Source organism: Pelodiscus sinensis, chromosome 1 (genome assembly GCF_049634645.1).
Source record: "Pelodiscus sinensis isolate JC-2024 chromosome 1, ASM4963464v1, whole genome shotgun sequence".
Classification (NCBI taxonomy): Eukaryota; Metazoa; Chordata; order Testudines; family Trionychidae; genus Pelodiscus; species Pelodiscus sinensis.
Window position 1 is genome coordinate 92,033,209 of NC_134711.1, and position 14,148 is coordinate 92,047,356.

Sequence of the window (14,148 nt, forward strand, 5' to 3'; positions counted from 1 at the left end):
CTTGAGAGCAAGGGAGTAACTCATGAGATTGTGCACACTCCTTAAAAGGAAAACTTACCCCAGGCAAGTTGAAAGGAGGCTGTTCAGGAAGGCCTGCATGGTCCTCGCTTGGCTATTTATGTAGCTACTACCATATGAGGACCCCATGAGCATTGCTTCAGAAAGTTCCCTGCACAACCCATTGGCTCTTGTTTCCTTTGCTCCATCATTGTACCCTGCCTGTCTCCACTGCAGCACCTCCCTAGTCCAGCACTGCATCCTTGTCCTGTCACTGCACCCCCACTGCAATGCCCAACTCTATCACTGCACCCTTGTCCTGTCACTCCATCCTCACTGCAATGCTCTCTTCCAGCCCTGCACCCTTGTCCTGTCACTTCACCCCCACTGCTCTCCTCCCGCACTCCATTTGTGTCCTGCCACTGCACCCCCACTGCAATGATCTCCTCCAGCCCTGCATCCTTTGTACAAGTCCCTGCTACCCCCGTCTGCATCCTATCCCTGCATCCCCTGCTCTGTCACCACACCCTATCTCCCCACTTCACCACTGCCCCCTTTGCCTCTCCCCCCACTCCAGAACAGCATTGTGTGCTCACGCTCCAGCTTTGGAAAGCTCCTTGGTGTTGTTGCCTTGGCTGCTCCATCCTGATGAGCCAAGAGACAAATGTTAAGAGCTTCCCTGCTACAGAGGCAAGTGCGGAGGGGAAGCCGTAAGGGATCTTTGGGCAGGCTTCCAGCCACCTCTTTGTGCTGATCTGAGGGATTACTGGGGTATTCTGGCCCAGGCATGCAGGCTACTCCTTCCCATTGGCTGAGAAAGCTTATTAAAAATGGAGAGGTGGTTTCTGCTAGATCAGCACCTCTGATGCTTTGCCAACTTTAAAACATAAGCAGCTGCTGACCCACATCCACTGTGTAAACACCTTGAGGCTTAGGCTGCAAGCTGCACTGCACCCATGGGCTCCCAGGGGTGAGGACTTGGGGGGGTGTCTTTGCAGCAGCTGGAGAGCACTGCCTGACCCCACCGGCAGCCAGTGGTTCAGGAGAAGTCAGGAAGCAGGGCAGGATTTTCCGCAATCCAAGCTGAAGGGGCGACGTTGCTCTCCAGGACAAGGAAGCCGGCATCTGCCATGGAGCTAACCCCAAAAGACACCATCTAAGTTAACACACCCCTCCAGGTGCCAAGAAGTGCCACGCAGACCGGCCCCTGGAAATCAAAGGGCGAACAGGCCGCTACCGACCATCCTGCAAGGTTTGTATCCAGATGCACTTTGCACAGTGATTCGTCTGGCAGGTTAGTGGTGTGTGCGGGATGTTCTCCGGGTTGTCACTCAGACTAATGCTGGTCTTGGGGCATAGCTTGTTAATAGGTTCGCCTGTGCCTGGGCAAGTTAATTTCATTCTCTTCTGGATGCTGTCTCCACGCACCCTCTCTCCCTCTGTGATGTGGATCCACTGCTCTTGAAGGTGGTGAGGGTTAAGTCCTGGCGTAGGGACTCTAGAGGAAAATGCTGGCTCTAGTGTGTGGCTCCTATTGACTCCTGGTGCCAGCGTGCCCGAGCTGCGGATCCCATTCTGATCAGAGGCTGGGTGTGTGACCGCTCCCTAGTGGGGAGATCCTGCTGTGCACGGAGGATGATTCGCAGTGCTAACCCTTGGGGTGTTGCCCACTCTGCACTCAGAGACTGAGGGTGCGATTCTCATCATTAGTGCGCTGCCTGGGCACGTTGGTTCCCTGACACTGGTGGCGAATCTCACCTTGGTGTAATTGAGGTGTCAGCACTGAGCTGCAAAGGTGACAGGTGCTACGGAGAAACCTGAGGATCCATGTGTGCTGTGCTGGGTGTTAGCTTTCGGGAGGAGTCTCTGCCAACCATCCTTCTACAGTAGTGTCTGTTCACTGGGATTGTTTCTTAACAGCCAGGCAAACCTCTCCAGCACTGGAGAAAATAGTAGTGAGCGGTGGTGTGCAAGGACCAGACACAGTGTACGTCAGTGCATACAACCCACATAGCAAGGATCAGATCAGCCACCTGTATACCTTATCTGGTGCCAGTGGTCCTTATCCAAGACTGATCTGGGGTATCTTTGTCCCAGGAAAGCACACCTGCTTTAGTGCAATAGTAACTTGCTTACCAGTACGCTAGAGGGCTTTTTGGGAGGCGTGGAGAGTGGGGTATCACTAAACCAACCTGCCATGGTGCAGCCGTTTGAAATTATCATTTGAAGCTGTGAAAGCTTAGCACTGTTGGTAGCTGGCTGCAGAAACTGGGTTTACTGTAAACCCAGACGGTGAATACCTAGCGTGGAAATGGGTTTCTACCAGCCAGTTCCTGCTGCTGTCCCTCATTCCTTTGCACTGAGTCAGGGATATGTGGTTGTAAGGCTCTGATTTGCTTCATTTTGGCAGGATAGTCTAGATCAGTGGTTCCCAACCCAGTGGTTCTGTAGGGGGTCCACGCTGAGCCTCTCGCAGCCAGCACATCCTTCCACCGCATTGCTTCCCCAGAGGGCTGAGGGACACGGCTCAGGAAGCAGCGTGGGCCGAGGGATGTGCAGGGCTGCAGGCACAGCTCTATCGTTTGGGGAGGGTCAGTAAAATGTTAATAGATTGAAAAGGGGTCTGTATGATCAAGAAGGTTGGGAACCATTGGTCTAGATTAGTGGTGGGCAACCTGCGGCCCATCAGGGCTCTATGTGTGGCCCACGCGAGGCTTTGTTTACCACCACCCAGGCACGGGACTGTCAGATTCCCCTGGTTCCCATCCGCATAGGTATTTTCCTACTGACAGTACTAAAGTGTCATGCGCGTAAAGCAAGGGCACGTGAATTGAGGAGCTAGCTGCCCCCTCATACACCCCAATCCCAAGCCCCCTCCCCAAACCTAGCGCCCCCTCCTGCACCCAAACCCCTTAACTCCAGCCCCACCTCAGTGCCTTCACCCTCAGCCAGAGCCCTTAAACACCCAACCCGCTGTCCCAGCTTGAAACCCACAGTCCCAGACCAATCCTAGAGCTTGCCCCTCTAGCTGGAGTCCTCACACTCCTTCTTCCCAATCCTCTGCCCCAGCCGTGAGCTCTTTCACACACTCAGAACCCCTTGGCCCCACTCCCACCACATTCATTTTGTTATGTGCACCAATATGAAGATAGCGCGTCGCACATCACATCCACGGTGCACGTAAGAAAATTCATTCCTCTCAGGGATGGAAAAATTAGAGGGAACACAGCTCCTGACCCAAAAGGGAGTTGTGTGTGTGGGGGGAATCATGCAATTATTTTAGGGGGTGAGTCACGGTATTGCCACCCTTACCTCTATGCTGATTTCAAAGCTGGGCAGCCAGAGAATAATACCATGTCATGCCACCCTTACTGCTGCCGTCAGAGCATGGCAGCTGGACAGTGTGGGCAGCTGACTGAAGGCACCTGGGGTCACTCACTAGCCCTGCTTCTACCTGGGCTAGTAGATACAGATACAGAGCCAGGGTGGCTGGACAGTGGCAGCTGCTGACTGAGGACCCAGCTCTGAATGCTGCAGCACAGAAGTAAGCGTGGCAATACCATCCCATGCCATCCTTTGTTCTGCGGCAGCGGCTTTGCCTTCTGAGCTGAGCTCCTAGCCAGCAGCTGCTGCTCTCCAGCTTCTTCGCACACTACAACTTTCAACCCCCACACTACAACTTTCGGGGTCAGGACTCCTACAATTACATCACGGTGCATCTTTAGATTTAAATAGCTGAAATAATGAAATGTATTATTTTTAAAATCCTAAGTCTGTGAAATTGACCAAAATAGACCACAAATTTGGTAGGGCCTTACTTATAGCCAAAGCATAGAGCGTGTTTCTCCAGCAACAGGGGGAAGCTATGTGGCAAAGAGAGAGGCTATGTCCTCTCCATGCTGATGCTTTGCGCTCACGGGGTCCACCACGTTCAGCATTGGGAAGGGCCTGACGGGTGCCTTGGCACAGGCTGCAGAAGTGAGGAAAAACAAACCTAGATTGGCCAATTGGAGCAACATTCTTGGCCAGCTTAAGGCTCCCGACAGAAATTCACAAGACACCCCCCCCCAGCCCCCTGCCTTTGTTCTGGCCCTGCCATATGAGTACGGAGCCCTAATCTCTCTGGCACGCAAATACCCTACAGCTCCAGCTTGCACTAGAAAGTAGGGGGGTGTGGCGGAGAGGGGGGTGGACTGTCTGCAGCATGCTTGGGGGAGAGCGAGTGGTGTTATATAAAGTGTCCAGTAGGGGAGCGGCTAGAGGCCCCAGCCCAAACCAGAGCCCTGCTGGGCTAAGCAGTGCGCAAATTCTGCCGGAGAGGGAGTCCTTGAAGAGCCTCCAGGCTAACTAGAGCCGGCAGATGAAACGTGAGAGGGGAACCGGGCCCAGCGAGGTGACGTGACTTGCCCAAAGTCTCCTTGCAGGTCAGTGGCAAAGAGCTGGGACTAGAGCCCAGGTCTCCTCCTCTTGTGCCCTAGCCACTAGCCCTCACTGCAGCTCCAAGGGGACAGAGGTGAGCGGAGGTGGGAGCAGATATTGGCACAAGGGAACCTGGCCACGTCAGCAGGTAGTGGTGGAATTCTGGGGGGAAGGATGGTGATGCCATGTGATACATGTGCCCCGTGTGTTCTCTTCCTGCAGCTCGCTCTCCCCCTGGTCCCGGTCCCTGCTTGGCATTGGGCCCCTCCCCCAATTTAGGAAATGGGGAGGTCTGACCCAGAGGAGATCCTGCCGCCAGCTTCGGTGAAGCCCCCAGATGGTGGCTGGGGCTGGATAGTGCTGCTGGGCTGCTTTGTGATCACCGGCTTCTCCTATGCCTTCCCTAAGGCAGTGAGTGTCTACTTCAAGGAGCTGATGCGTGACTTCCATGTGGGCTACAGCGACACAGCCTGGATCTCGTCCATCATGCTGGCCATGCTGTATGGTACCGGTGAGCATGGCCGCATGAGTCCCAACCCCCTTCCAGACCTCCTCCAGCCCCTGCCTCAGCCCTCCCCCACTCCAACACATGCATGGCACAGAGCTGCCTTCTCCTTTGGGCCTTTAGTCTTCTCTTTATGCTTCCCAGCCCTCCTCTCCATGCAAATCGAATGGGAGAAGGGGCAGGAAACCTCTGTCCCCGGCACCCCTCCCAGAAGCGGGATGAACATGCTGCATTGCTGGTTTTTGCCCATACACCTCAGGTATCCCCTGTGTCTCCACTGGTACCCTGGAGATCAATACGCTCCTCAGTTCTCTTTCTTGGTCTCCACGGGGCAAGGGGGGGAGAGAGGGGAAGGTTCATCCCTTTTGCGCCCCTTTCTGAAGCAGAGTGTAGCTGTCCCCATGTTACACTCACGGAGACTCTTCTTGCTGAGGAAAGAGGGAATCGGAGCCAGGTTTCCCTTGGGGCAGTGTGGAACTGGGGCTGATGGGGAGGGAGGGAGTGGAGAAGTCGCTCTCTCTGTCCTGACTGTTGTAACTCCTTGTTTCCTCTGCCTGATCTGCTTCTATTCAGGGCCTGTGAGCAGCATCATGGTGAACCAATTTGGGTGCCGGCCTGTGATGCTTGTCGGAGGACTCCTGGCATCTGCTGGTATGATCCTAGCCTCTTTCACCACCAACATTATTGAGCTGTACCTGACGGCTGGCATGTTGACAGGTGAGAGCCCTACTGCGGGTGTGGGGGGTGCTGCACCTGTCATATCCAGTCAGCTTGAGCCTAGGGGTGAGATGATGAGACAGAAGGGACACAGATGATGTCTAACCAGCATGACTGGAGATATTTGACTATGTGAGGGCAGAGAGAGAAAGGGTGATGGAGAGGCCCTGTCTGTGCTTTCACTGGATCTGTGTGAGCAAGACACATGAGTTCAGGCAGGCACACTGCTTCCAGAGTTGAGGGAGACAAGGAATAGGAGGGAGAGACAGGAGTTGTGGGACTGATGGAGAAATAAAGGGGTCTAGGTCCATGGAAGGGTTGTAAGCCATAGGGAAGAGAAGTGGAGACTGAGCGAGAAATGCACAGCTTCATGGTGTGGTTTGTTTCCCCTCCGGAGGACCAGAGTGTTTTCTCCTTACTGGGCATGTGCTCAGGGAGCTGAGGTGACATTTTGTGGCGATGGTACTTGAGGCTGGAGGAGGGCAAGAGGAGGAGGCTGAGCTGTGGACTCCTTCCTGCCTCCAACTGGAGGTGCATAGATGGAATCAGAGCTGGCCCAGGAACCCCAGTGTCCAGGACCCCAGTTCTCTGGCTGACAAAGGCTGAGAGCGTTGTGCACTCAACCAGCTCAGCACTCAGGGGCTGGCGGGAGAAACCCCTCAGGTTTGGTGCATCAAGTGAGTTAGCAAGATTGGATGCGCTAGAAAGGGAACTTCACACAGCCTTCTTCACACACAAGCAAAGTCATAGTGGGGTGGGAGGGAAACCACTGAGACACCGAGGGGTAGTGTGGGATAAGAGACACACCAGGAAGAAGACCCCACGTAATAGAAAACATCCCGCTGGTCCATTAGCATTTTCTCCTCTGGATGCAGTCTGACAAGGGAACAGCCTGAGGTGGGCGTAGGGGGAGAATCACAGTGGGACTTACAAAGAGTTTAAAGGATAATAGCACAAGTGAAGTGATGGTGGAGAAGTCCTCAGCCAGGCACTCAAGGTAAGGCCCACCCGTGAGAACTGGGTAGCCAAAGGTGGCTGACAGTAGGCAGGTCCCAGGACAATATAAGCTCTCTGGCCCCCAGTCCTACCTCTGCCTGTGTGCGCCATACAGTACATCATGTGGGAGAGGACTTGGGAAGAGGAAGTGAACCACGCGACTGGGTCTTTGGGCGAGGTGTGTGCACACAGCGTCCGAGAGGTTTGTCTTTGTTGCGCATTGTCCCCATTGGTGTCTCACCCATTACTCTCTCCGTCTCCTCCCTGCACACAGGCCTCGGTATGGCTCTGAACTTCCAGCCCTCCCTGATCATGCTGGGCACCTACTTTGACAAACGTCGACCTCTGGCCAATGGGCTTGCTGCAGCTGGGAGCCCTGTCTTCCTGTCAGCCCTCTCTCCACTGGGGCAGGTCTTGCTGGAGAAGTTTGGCTGGCGAGGAGGGTTCCTCATCATGGGAGGGTTGCTGCTCAATTGCTGCACCTGCGGAGCCGTCATGAGACCCCTCGAGGCTGGCATGAAGCGGAAGATGGAGAGAGTTCAGGACAAATATGAAGCCAAGGAGATGCTGCCCATTGGGGACAAAGCAGAGGAAGCCATAAGCACCACTGATGGAGCCAAGTCAAAGAAAACCAAAAAGAAGCAGCCCCGGAAAGGGAAGAAGCTCTTGGATTTTTCTATCTTTTCCAACCGGGGGTTTGTCATTTACTCCATTGCTAAGTTCATCCTGGTCCTGGGCCTCTTTGTGCCCCCTATTTTGCTGGTCAACTATGCCAAAGACATAGGCGTGCCAGACACAGAAGCTGCCTTCCTGCTGTCCATCATTGGCTTCATCGACATCTTTGCTCGCCCATCATGTGGAATGCTGGCTGGGACAAAGTGGATGCGTCCCCATATAGCCTACTTATTCAGCTTTGCTATGCTCTTCAATGGCCTGACAGACATCTTCAGTGCCAGGGCTAACAATTACACGGCCCTGGTCATCTTCTGCGTCTTCTTTGGCATCTCCTACGGCATGGTAGGCGCACTTCAGTTTGAGGTGCTCATGGCCATTGTTGGATCCCAGAAGTTCTCCAGTGCCATTGGGCTAGTCCTACTCATCGAAGCATGTGCTGTGCTCATTGGACCACCCTCTGCAGGTATGTATGTGTTCTAGCGAGCAGTCAGCACCCAGCTGCCCTCTCCGTCTGACACTGGGACTCTTGACCAACAGGATAACACCAGTGGCTAGGTTCTTGCCTCCAGACATTTTAGCTGCACGTTTCTAACTCTCATTTGTGATTGGTGGAATGGTATCCGTAATCATCCAATGGCATCCTCACTATCAGGGTAGGATGGCTTCAGCACCTGGCATCTGTAGGGTCCATGGGGCTGCACCTCTTTAATTCCTTGAGGGAGAGGACATGTAAGCAGATTACTGAAGAACCGAAAAGAGTTGAACAGGTCAACTCCTATTTTTAGAAAGGAATGATTTTTCACAAAGTATACTTTAGCAGTAAAATACTGAGCTCATTTTTCATTTCAATTGTCCCTATACAAAAAGATGATCTGAAATGAAGAATGTGAGTCCAACCCAATGCACAACAAACCTGGCCCAACCAGTGTCCTGAGACTCTTTTTCGAGAGAGACTCTTTCTAGCTTTGCCCATAAAACATTAGGGCTGTGTCTAGACTAGCAAGTTTTTCCGCAAAAGCAGCTGCTTTTGCGGAAAAACTTTTCAGCTGTCTACACTGGCTGCTTGAATTTCCGCAAAGCACTGACTTCCTACTGTCTGAAATCAGTGCTTCTTGCGGAAATACTCTGCTGCTCCCGTTCGGGCAAAAGTCCTTTTGCGCAAAGCTTTTGCGCAAAAGGGCCAGTGTAGACAGCTCAGATTTGTTTTGCGCAAAAAAGCCCCAATCGCGAAAATGGTGATCGGGGCTTTTTTGCGGAAAAGTGCGTCTAGGTTGGCATGGACGCTTTTCCGCAAAAAGTGCTTTTGCGGAATAGCGTCCGTGCCAATCTAGACACGCTTTTCTGAAAATGCTTTTAACGGAAAACTTTTCCGTTAAAAGCATTTGTGGAAAATCATGCCAGTCTTGATGTAGCCTAGTAGTTATGAGTAGGGATGTGAGTGGTTAACCAGTTAACTGGATAATTGATGGTCCGGCTGGACTGGAACAGCTCCCCGCTCACCCACAATGTGGGGCAGTGGGCCTGGCCTGGCCAAAGCAGCCCCCACCCACCGCGGAGGGCTGCTCCTGCCTGGCTGGGCAACCCACCTGCCCCTGCTTAAGTGGTTAATTGATGAAACATAACATTTAACTTGCGTAGTTCAGAAGAGAAGATTATGGTGGTGGTGGTGGTGGTGCTGATGCTGATGGTGGTGTCGTTGTTAAAACCCGGCAAATACTGCAAAAAGCTTTTGTGAACATTTATGTGACAAAAACCAGTAGATTCTCATTGGTATTCACAGCCCTTGTGCTTTGTGGCTGTGCATATTTATGACTGTGACTATTTTTGTTAGCAGAAAGCACAAGTCTCATGAATGTCCGCAGCGAGCATCATGCACTGCACCATCTCAAAATCGTTGGTTTTTTAAAGAAATGATTCCAAGTCTGTCATTCAATAAGGGAGGGGGGTGGGAGAGCTGGACTAATGTGTTGGAATAATGAGGGTGTCTTCTCTGTCTGACACTAGGACTCTTGACCAACAGGGTAACACGAGTGGCAGGCCCGTACGCAGGAATTTCTGGGGAGAGGGGTGCGAGCTGTGGGAGGGACTGGTGGCTGCCCTGCCCCCATGGCCCAGCCCTGCCCCGCCCCTGCAGCCCAGCCCCACCCCCTGCCTCACTTCTGGAGGAGGAAGGGAGGAAACAGCCCCAGGCCAGCCAGAGCAAAGGGGAAGGAGGCTGGGGCAGTGTGACGCCTATGCTTTCCCCTAGCTGGCCAGAGCACGGGGCGGGAGGGTGGGGCGGACCATGAAGGACCATGGGGGAGTGCATTTGCACCCTTTGCATCCCCCCACCCCACCTGCGTATGGGCGTGAGTGGTTAGGTCCTCACCTCCAGACCTTTCAGCTATGCATTTCTAACCCTCATTTTTGAGTGGTGGAGCCAGGCTCAGGATGTGCCAGAACAGCACTCCTGCATTTTTGTTGCCTGGAGGACACCATTTTATTTTCAAAATGGTACCCTCTGCACAGCTTGACTTCTCACGCACCGTGCATGAGAGTTCTTGCTGGTGGGGCTGTTCCAGTAGTACCAGAAATGCTAGGGGTCCGGGACACTTAGGACTCATCTACACTACGGCAGGAAGTCAACTGAAGCTATGCCACGCCAGCTGCAAGAATAAGATAGCTGGTGTTGATGTACTTTACGTCAAGTTACCGTGGGCTCTACACTGTGGAAGGAAACTCTCCTGTCGACTTCCCTGAGGCTATGTCTACACTCACAGCTCCTTGCACAAGTACGGCCGTTCTTGCGCAAGAATCTGCAGAGCGTCCACAGAACTCGCCTGCTCTTGCACAAGGAAATTTACAGTACGGTGCGGTAAGAGAGGGCTCCTTGCGCAAGAGTTATGCTCTTTTTTTTATCAGGTGTAAGCCCTCTTGTGCAGGAGCTCTTGCGCAAGAGGGCAGTGTGGACGCTGGGCAGGGATTTCTTGCGCAAGAAAGCCCTATGGCTAAAATGGCCGTCGGAGCTTTCTTGCACAAGAGAGCGTCCACACTGCCATGGGAGCTCTTGTGCAAAAGCACAGCGCGCACATGGCAGTGTGGATGATTTTCTTGCGCAAGACTTCTTGCACAAGAACCCTTGCACAAGATGCCGCCAGTGTAGACATAGCCTTACTGTTTTCACCCAGGGTAGAGTAACAGGTTGACAGGAGAGTAATTTGGCAGGTCTTCACTAGAACTGTTAAACTGACTGCCAGTGCATGGATCTCAGAGAGTGGATCCAGGCTGTAGGGTAGATGTAGCCTTAGTAAGATGCCAAAGGGGTCATTTGGGAACCATGGCACTACAGCCTCTGAAAGCAAATGATTGCAGCAAGGGAGGTTTAGGGTTAGCCATTAGGAAAACCTTTTCTCAGTGTCATTAAAAACTAGATCAGATTACCTAGATTGTGGCATCTCTCACATTGAAGAGGTTTTTTTTTTAAGAATAGGTTAGAGAAACCTGTCAGGGATGGGCTAAATAATACTCAGTCCTGTCTCAGAGTAGGGGACAGGACTAGAAACTCTCCTGCTGTGAGTGGCAGATATCCAAAGCAGGGAAAAACGAAGCTGCCTCAAACAGCCTTGTATGATCAGCCCCTGGCCTCTTCTTATTTCCCAGCAGTGCTTTGCTGCCGGGCCGGGGGCTTGTTCCCCATGGCTGGGGCCCAAGGCTGGGGCTAGCGGGGATGTTTGGTGCTGGAGGATACACCCTGCTGAAGTGCCAGCTGCTTGGCCCTGTAATTGCAAGGCTGGGGAGAGCACACTGCCTGGCAAGCTGGCGGGTAGGGGGGGGGCATGCCGCCTGCCTGGTGCTCTGGGGGTCAGGAGGCTGGTGGCTTCATGATGGGAGGCTTCTTGGCTTTGGCAGGAGGGGTGAGCCCTCGGGCAGGGGCTAGCCTCCCAAGCCCTGGGTTCACCCACTGCCCATGCCTCTTGTGGTTCCTTCCTATGCATCTATTGTATCTCTGATTGTAGAGCGGAAAGGACCAGACCTGGCCCTTCTTCTCTGAGCCAAAAAGGAAGAAGCTTAGTTCCCAGGGCCGTGCAGGAGGATGCTGACCCACTGCAGGGAGATTGCTGAGAGAGAGAATGATTCATGGGGCTTAGTAAAGGAGCTCTGGTGGCAGGGGAAGGGGACAGTAGCTCAGCATTGCTGGTGGGCCTGTCAGTATCCAGCGCTTGATCACACGACAGCCAAAAATGCATAGGCTGGAGAAACAGGCCATTATTGTGTATTGTGTGCAGCTCGGGAAGGCGTGTGGGCGAAATGGCAATAGAAGGGGAAGAGAAGGGGGAGAGCATGGGGAGATCTGAGCTGCCTCGCGAGGGAGAGATGCTTTGTCTCCTCTCCACTTATGCACAGAGTTTAAGGGTAGAGGGGACAGGTCTAGCCTGACCTGTACTTCACAGGCCACAGAGCTTCAACCAGTTACCCCTGCCCTGAGCGCAGGAATGCATGGCTTAGTCAAACACATCACAGGCGGGATTCAAAGAGGATCGAGATTATTTGGGCAAGTCAATACGTAATGGTAGAAAGGGAATGAGTGTGCTGCAGCAAGAGAGCTGGGACCATCATTGTACAGTGAGAGTGGTTTATTTGTAACACAGGACAACCAGGGAGTAGCTGTCACAATAACCTTGGCTGTATAGAACTGTGACTAAGCTTGTGTGTTCAGCCTACGCCACGCAGAACATGGTGCCTGACAGCTGTAGGGGCCTGATGGTGGGGGAAACTTGAATCTGTTGGTAAATGCCGTGGGTCTGACTCAAGGGAGCAGAAACTGAGTGCAGGCCTGGCCTTAGGGCAAGGTGAGCGAGGCGGTTGCCTTGGGCCCCGCGTGGTTAATGCCCCGTGCCCGCCCACCTGGCTGCTCGCTCGCTGCCCTGGCTGGGAACCACCCAGACTTGCGGTACAGCCAACCACAACATGCCACAAACTCTTTGGCCGGGCCCGAGTGGGAAGAAATAAGGGGTTTAACTGTGTCCCTTTGCTTGGCATAACCCTACTTAGGCATAACCTGCTTAGTCTGCAGGGTGGAGGGGATGACAGGGCTTGCTGCAGGATAAGATTTGTCCCCGGTATTCCCTACTCTTGGCTCAGCCTGTCGTCAGCTATAGGGTCCCACCACACGCACTGGACAATCCTGACTTTCACAGAGTTCTCCCATGAGTCCTATCCCCTGGGGCAGTTCAAAAAGCTCCTAATGGTGGTTTTTAGGCAGCATTGCATGCAAGCCCCATTGCTTCATCTGAGTCGTCATACCATGGTGTTGAGAAGTGGGACTGGAGCGTGGTGTCGGACCACATTTGCACCATGGCCCGGTGACTTAACCCGTACAGAACAAAGGGAAATTCATAGCTACAAGCAGTGCCACAGACTCGCCTCTTGGATCACATCCCCGCTGCTTTTCTCAGCCAACACAGACTGGCTTTCTCATGTAGATGGGTCAGGGCTTTGTCAAGTATAATGCTGAATATCCCAGTGAATAAGGCTTCAGTCTTTTTCCTTAGGAAATTATCCCCCAGCTGAAGAGAGCTCATTGAGGGACTGATCTCCACTACTTCCATATCACTGGAAAAGAGTCGGCGACTAACCCTAATGATTTCTCCTTTGACTATCAGGACGCTTGGTGGATGCATTCAAGAACTACGCCGTCATCTTCTACATGGCTGGTTCAGAGGTTGTTGTCTCTTCCCTCTTCCTGGGCATGGCCACCTTCTGCTGCCTGAATCAGGGGAAAAAACCACCCCAGCCAGAAAAGACCCCTTCTGCCGGGGGTGGCAGTGACACCGAAGAGGCAGAGTCAGATGTGCAGGAAGTGGAAGATCACGCCGGTGACAACCACCACCTGTCCCACAGCACCAGTACTGCTGTCATCATCGACAGCGATGCGGCGAACCATGTAGCAGAGGATCGTAGTGCCGATGGGGTCGAGCAGCCTGCGGGTGAGGGGGCAATGCCAGCCCCAGGGGAAGGCGACTCTGGCCAGACAGTGGAGAGAGAGAGTTTTTAGCAAGCAAAAAGCCAGGAGGAAGAGACAATGCTAGACTGTGTGTCTGGCCTGGGCTGGAGACAAGTCTATGGGGGAGGGAATATGGGTCGGAGGGGACGACTGTACAGGGGAAGAAGTTGTGTGGGAAGAGCTGCAAGGAACAAGCGCCAGATTCCAAGACTAGCAGAATTTGTATATATAGGCATGTATGTGTCTTTGTACTGGTATACTGCAAATACACTGATGTGTTCAGCCCAGGCACAAAGGGACTGAAAACCATCCTCCTCTACAAACTGTGTCTGGGGGAAAAAGGCAGCAGAGGCAGCCAACATATGTTCATTTTCCTTTGGCCCGGACACACTAAAACAGAATTAGGGGCGCTTCATGACCACATCTGCTACCAAGCACTCAGCCATCAATGCCTCTCCTAATCTGCCTCTGCTAGCTGGACAGACCCAGCTTCATAGAGCACAGAAGGGTAGACGAGGCCACTATGAACTTGCCTGTACTAAAAGGATACAGGGTGATTAGGCTCTCGTGGGGTAGGGACACAGCCAGAGAGTAGCTGCAGCGATGGCCATGCTTCTGGTGAATAATCTCTCTGACCTTGCCTCCTGCCATAGCCCTTGCTCAGAGAATGTATTGTCCAAGAAGGGGAAGGCCATGCCTAGCAGTGATGCAGAAGGACTTTGGTTTGACCCCAGCTCCAAATTATCCGATACCAAAAGCAACTGGGTTGTCATGCTTCATGGGCAAGGAGGGGGGACCAGGAAGAAAAGCTCCAGTTAAAGGCACAAGGCAAGGAAACATAGGCATGGGAAATAAG

General features: G+C 53.1%; 1 protein-coding gene across 1 annotated transcript; it reads left to right on the forward strand.

Annotated features, from left to right (window-relative positions):
* The first annotated feature begins 759 nt into the window (after window positions 1–759).
* SLC16A8 (solute carrier family 16 member 8) lies at window positions 760–13,343 on the forward strand. Its single transcript, XM_006118941.4, has 5 exons — window positions 760–1,249; window positions 4,639–4,927; window positions 5,495–5,638; window positions 6,909–7,772; window positions 12,952–13,343. Exons 2-5 carry the CDS (start codon window positions 4,699–4,701, stop codon window positions 13,341–13,343), a joined length of 1,629 nt encoding a protein of 542 aa, XP_006119003.2. The 5' UTR covers window positions 760–1,249; window positions 4,639–4,698.
* Window positions 13,344–14,148: the final 805 nt, after the last annotated feature.

What these genes read in the sequence shown, in the direction of transcription:
- SLC16A8 (XM_006118941.4), top strand. Translation starts at nt 4,699, where the DNA reads ATGGGGAGGTCTGACCCAGAGGAGATCCTGCCGCCAGCTTCGGTGAAG. An exon ending in GGCCATGCTGTATGGTACCG is followed by an intron (nt 4,928 to 5,494) that starts GTGAGCATGGCC and finishes GCTTCTATTCAG; the next exon opens with GGCCTGTGAGCAGCATCATG. An exon ending in CATTGGACCACCCTCTGCAG is followed by an intron (nt 7,773 to 12,951) that starts GTATGTATGTGT and finishes TTTGACTATCAG; the next exon opens with GACGCTTGGTGGATGCATTC.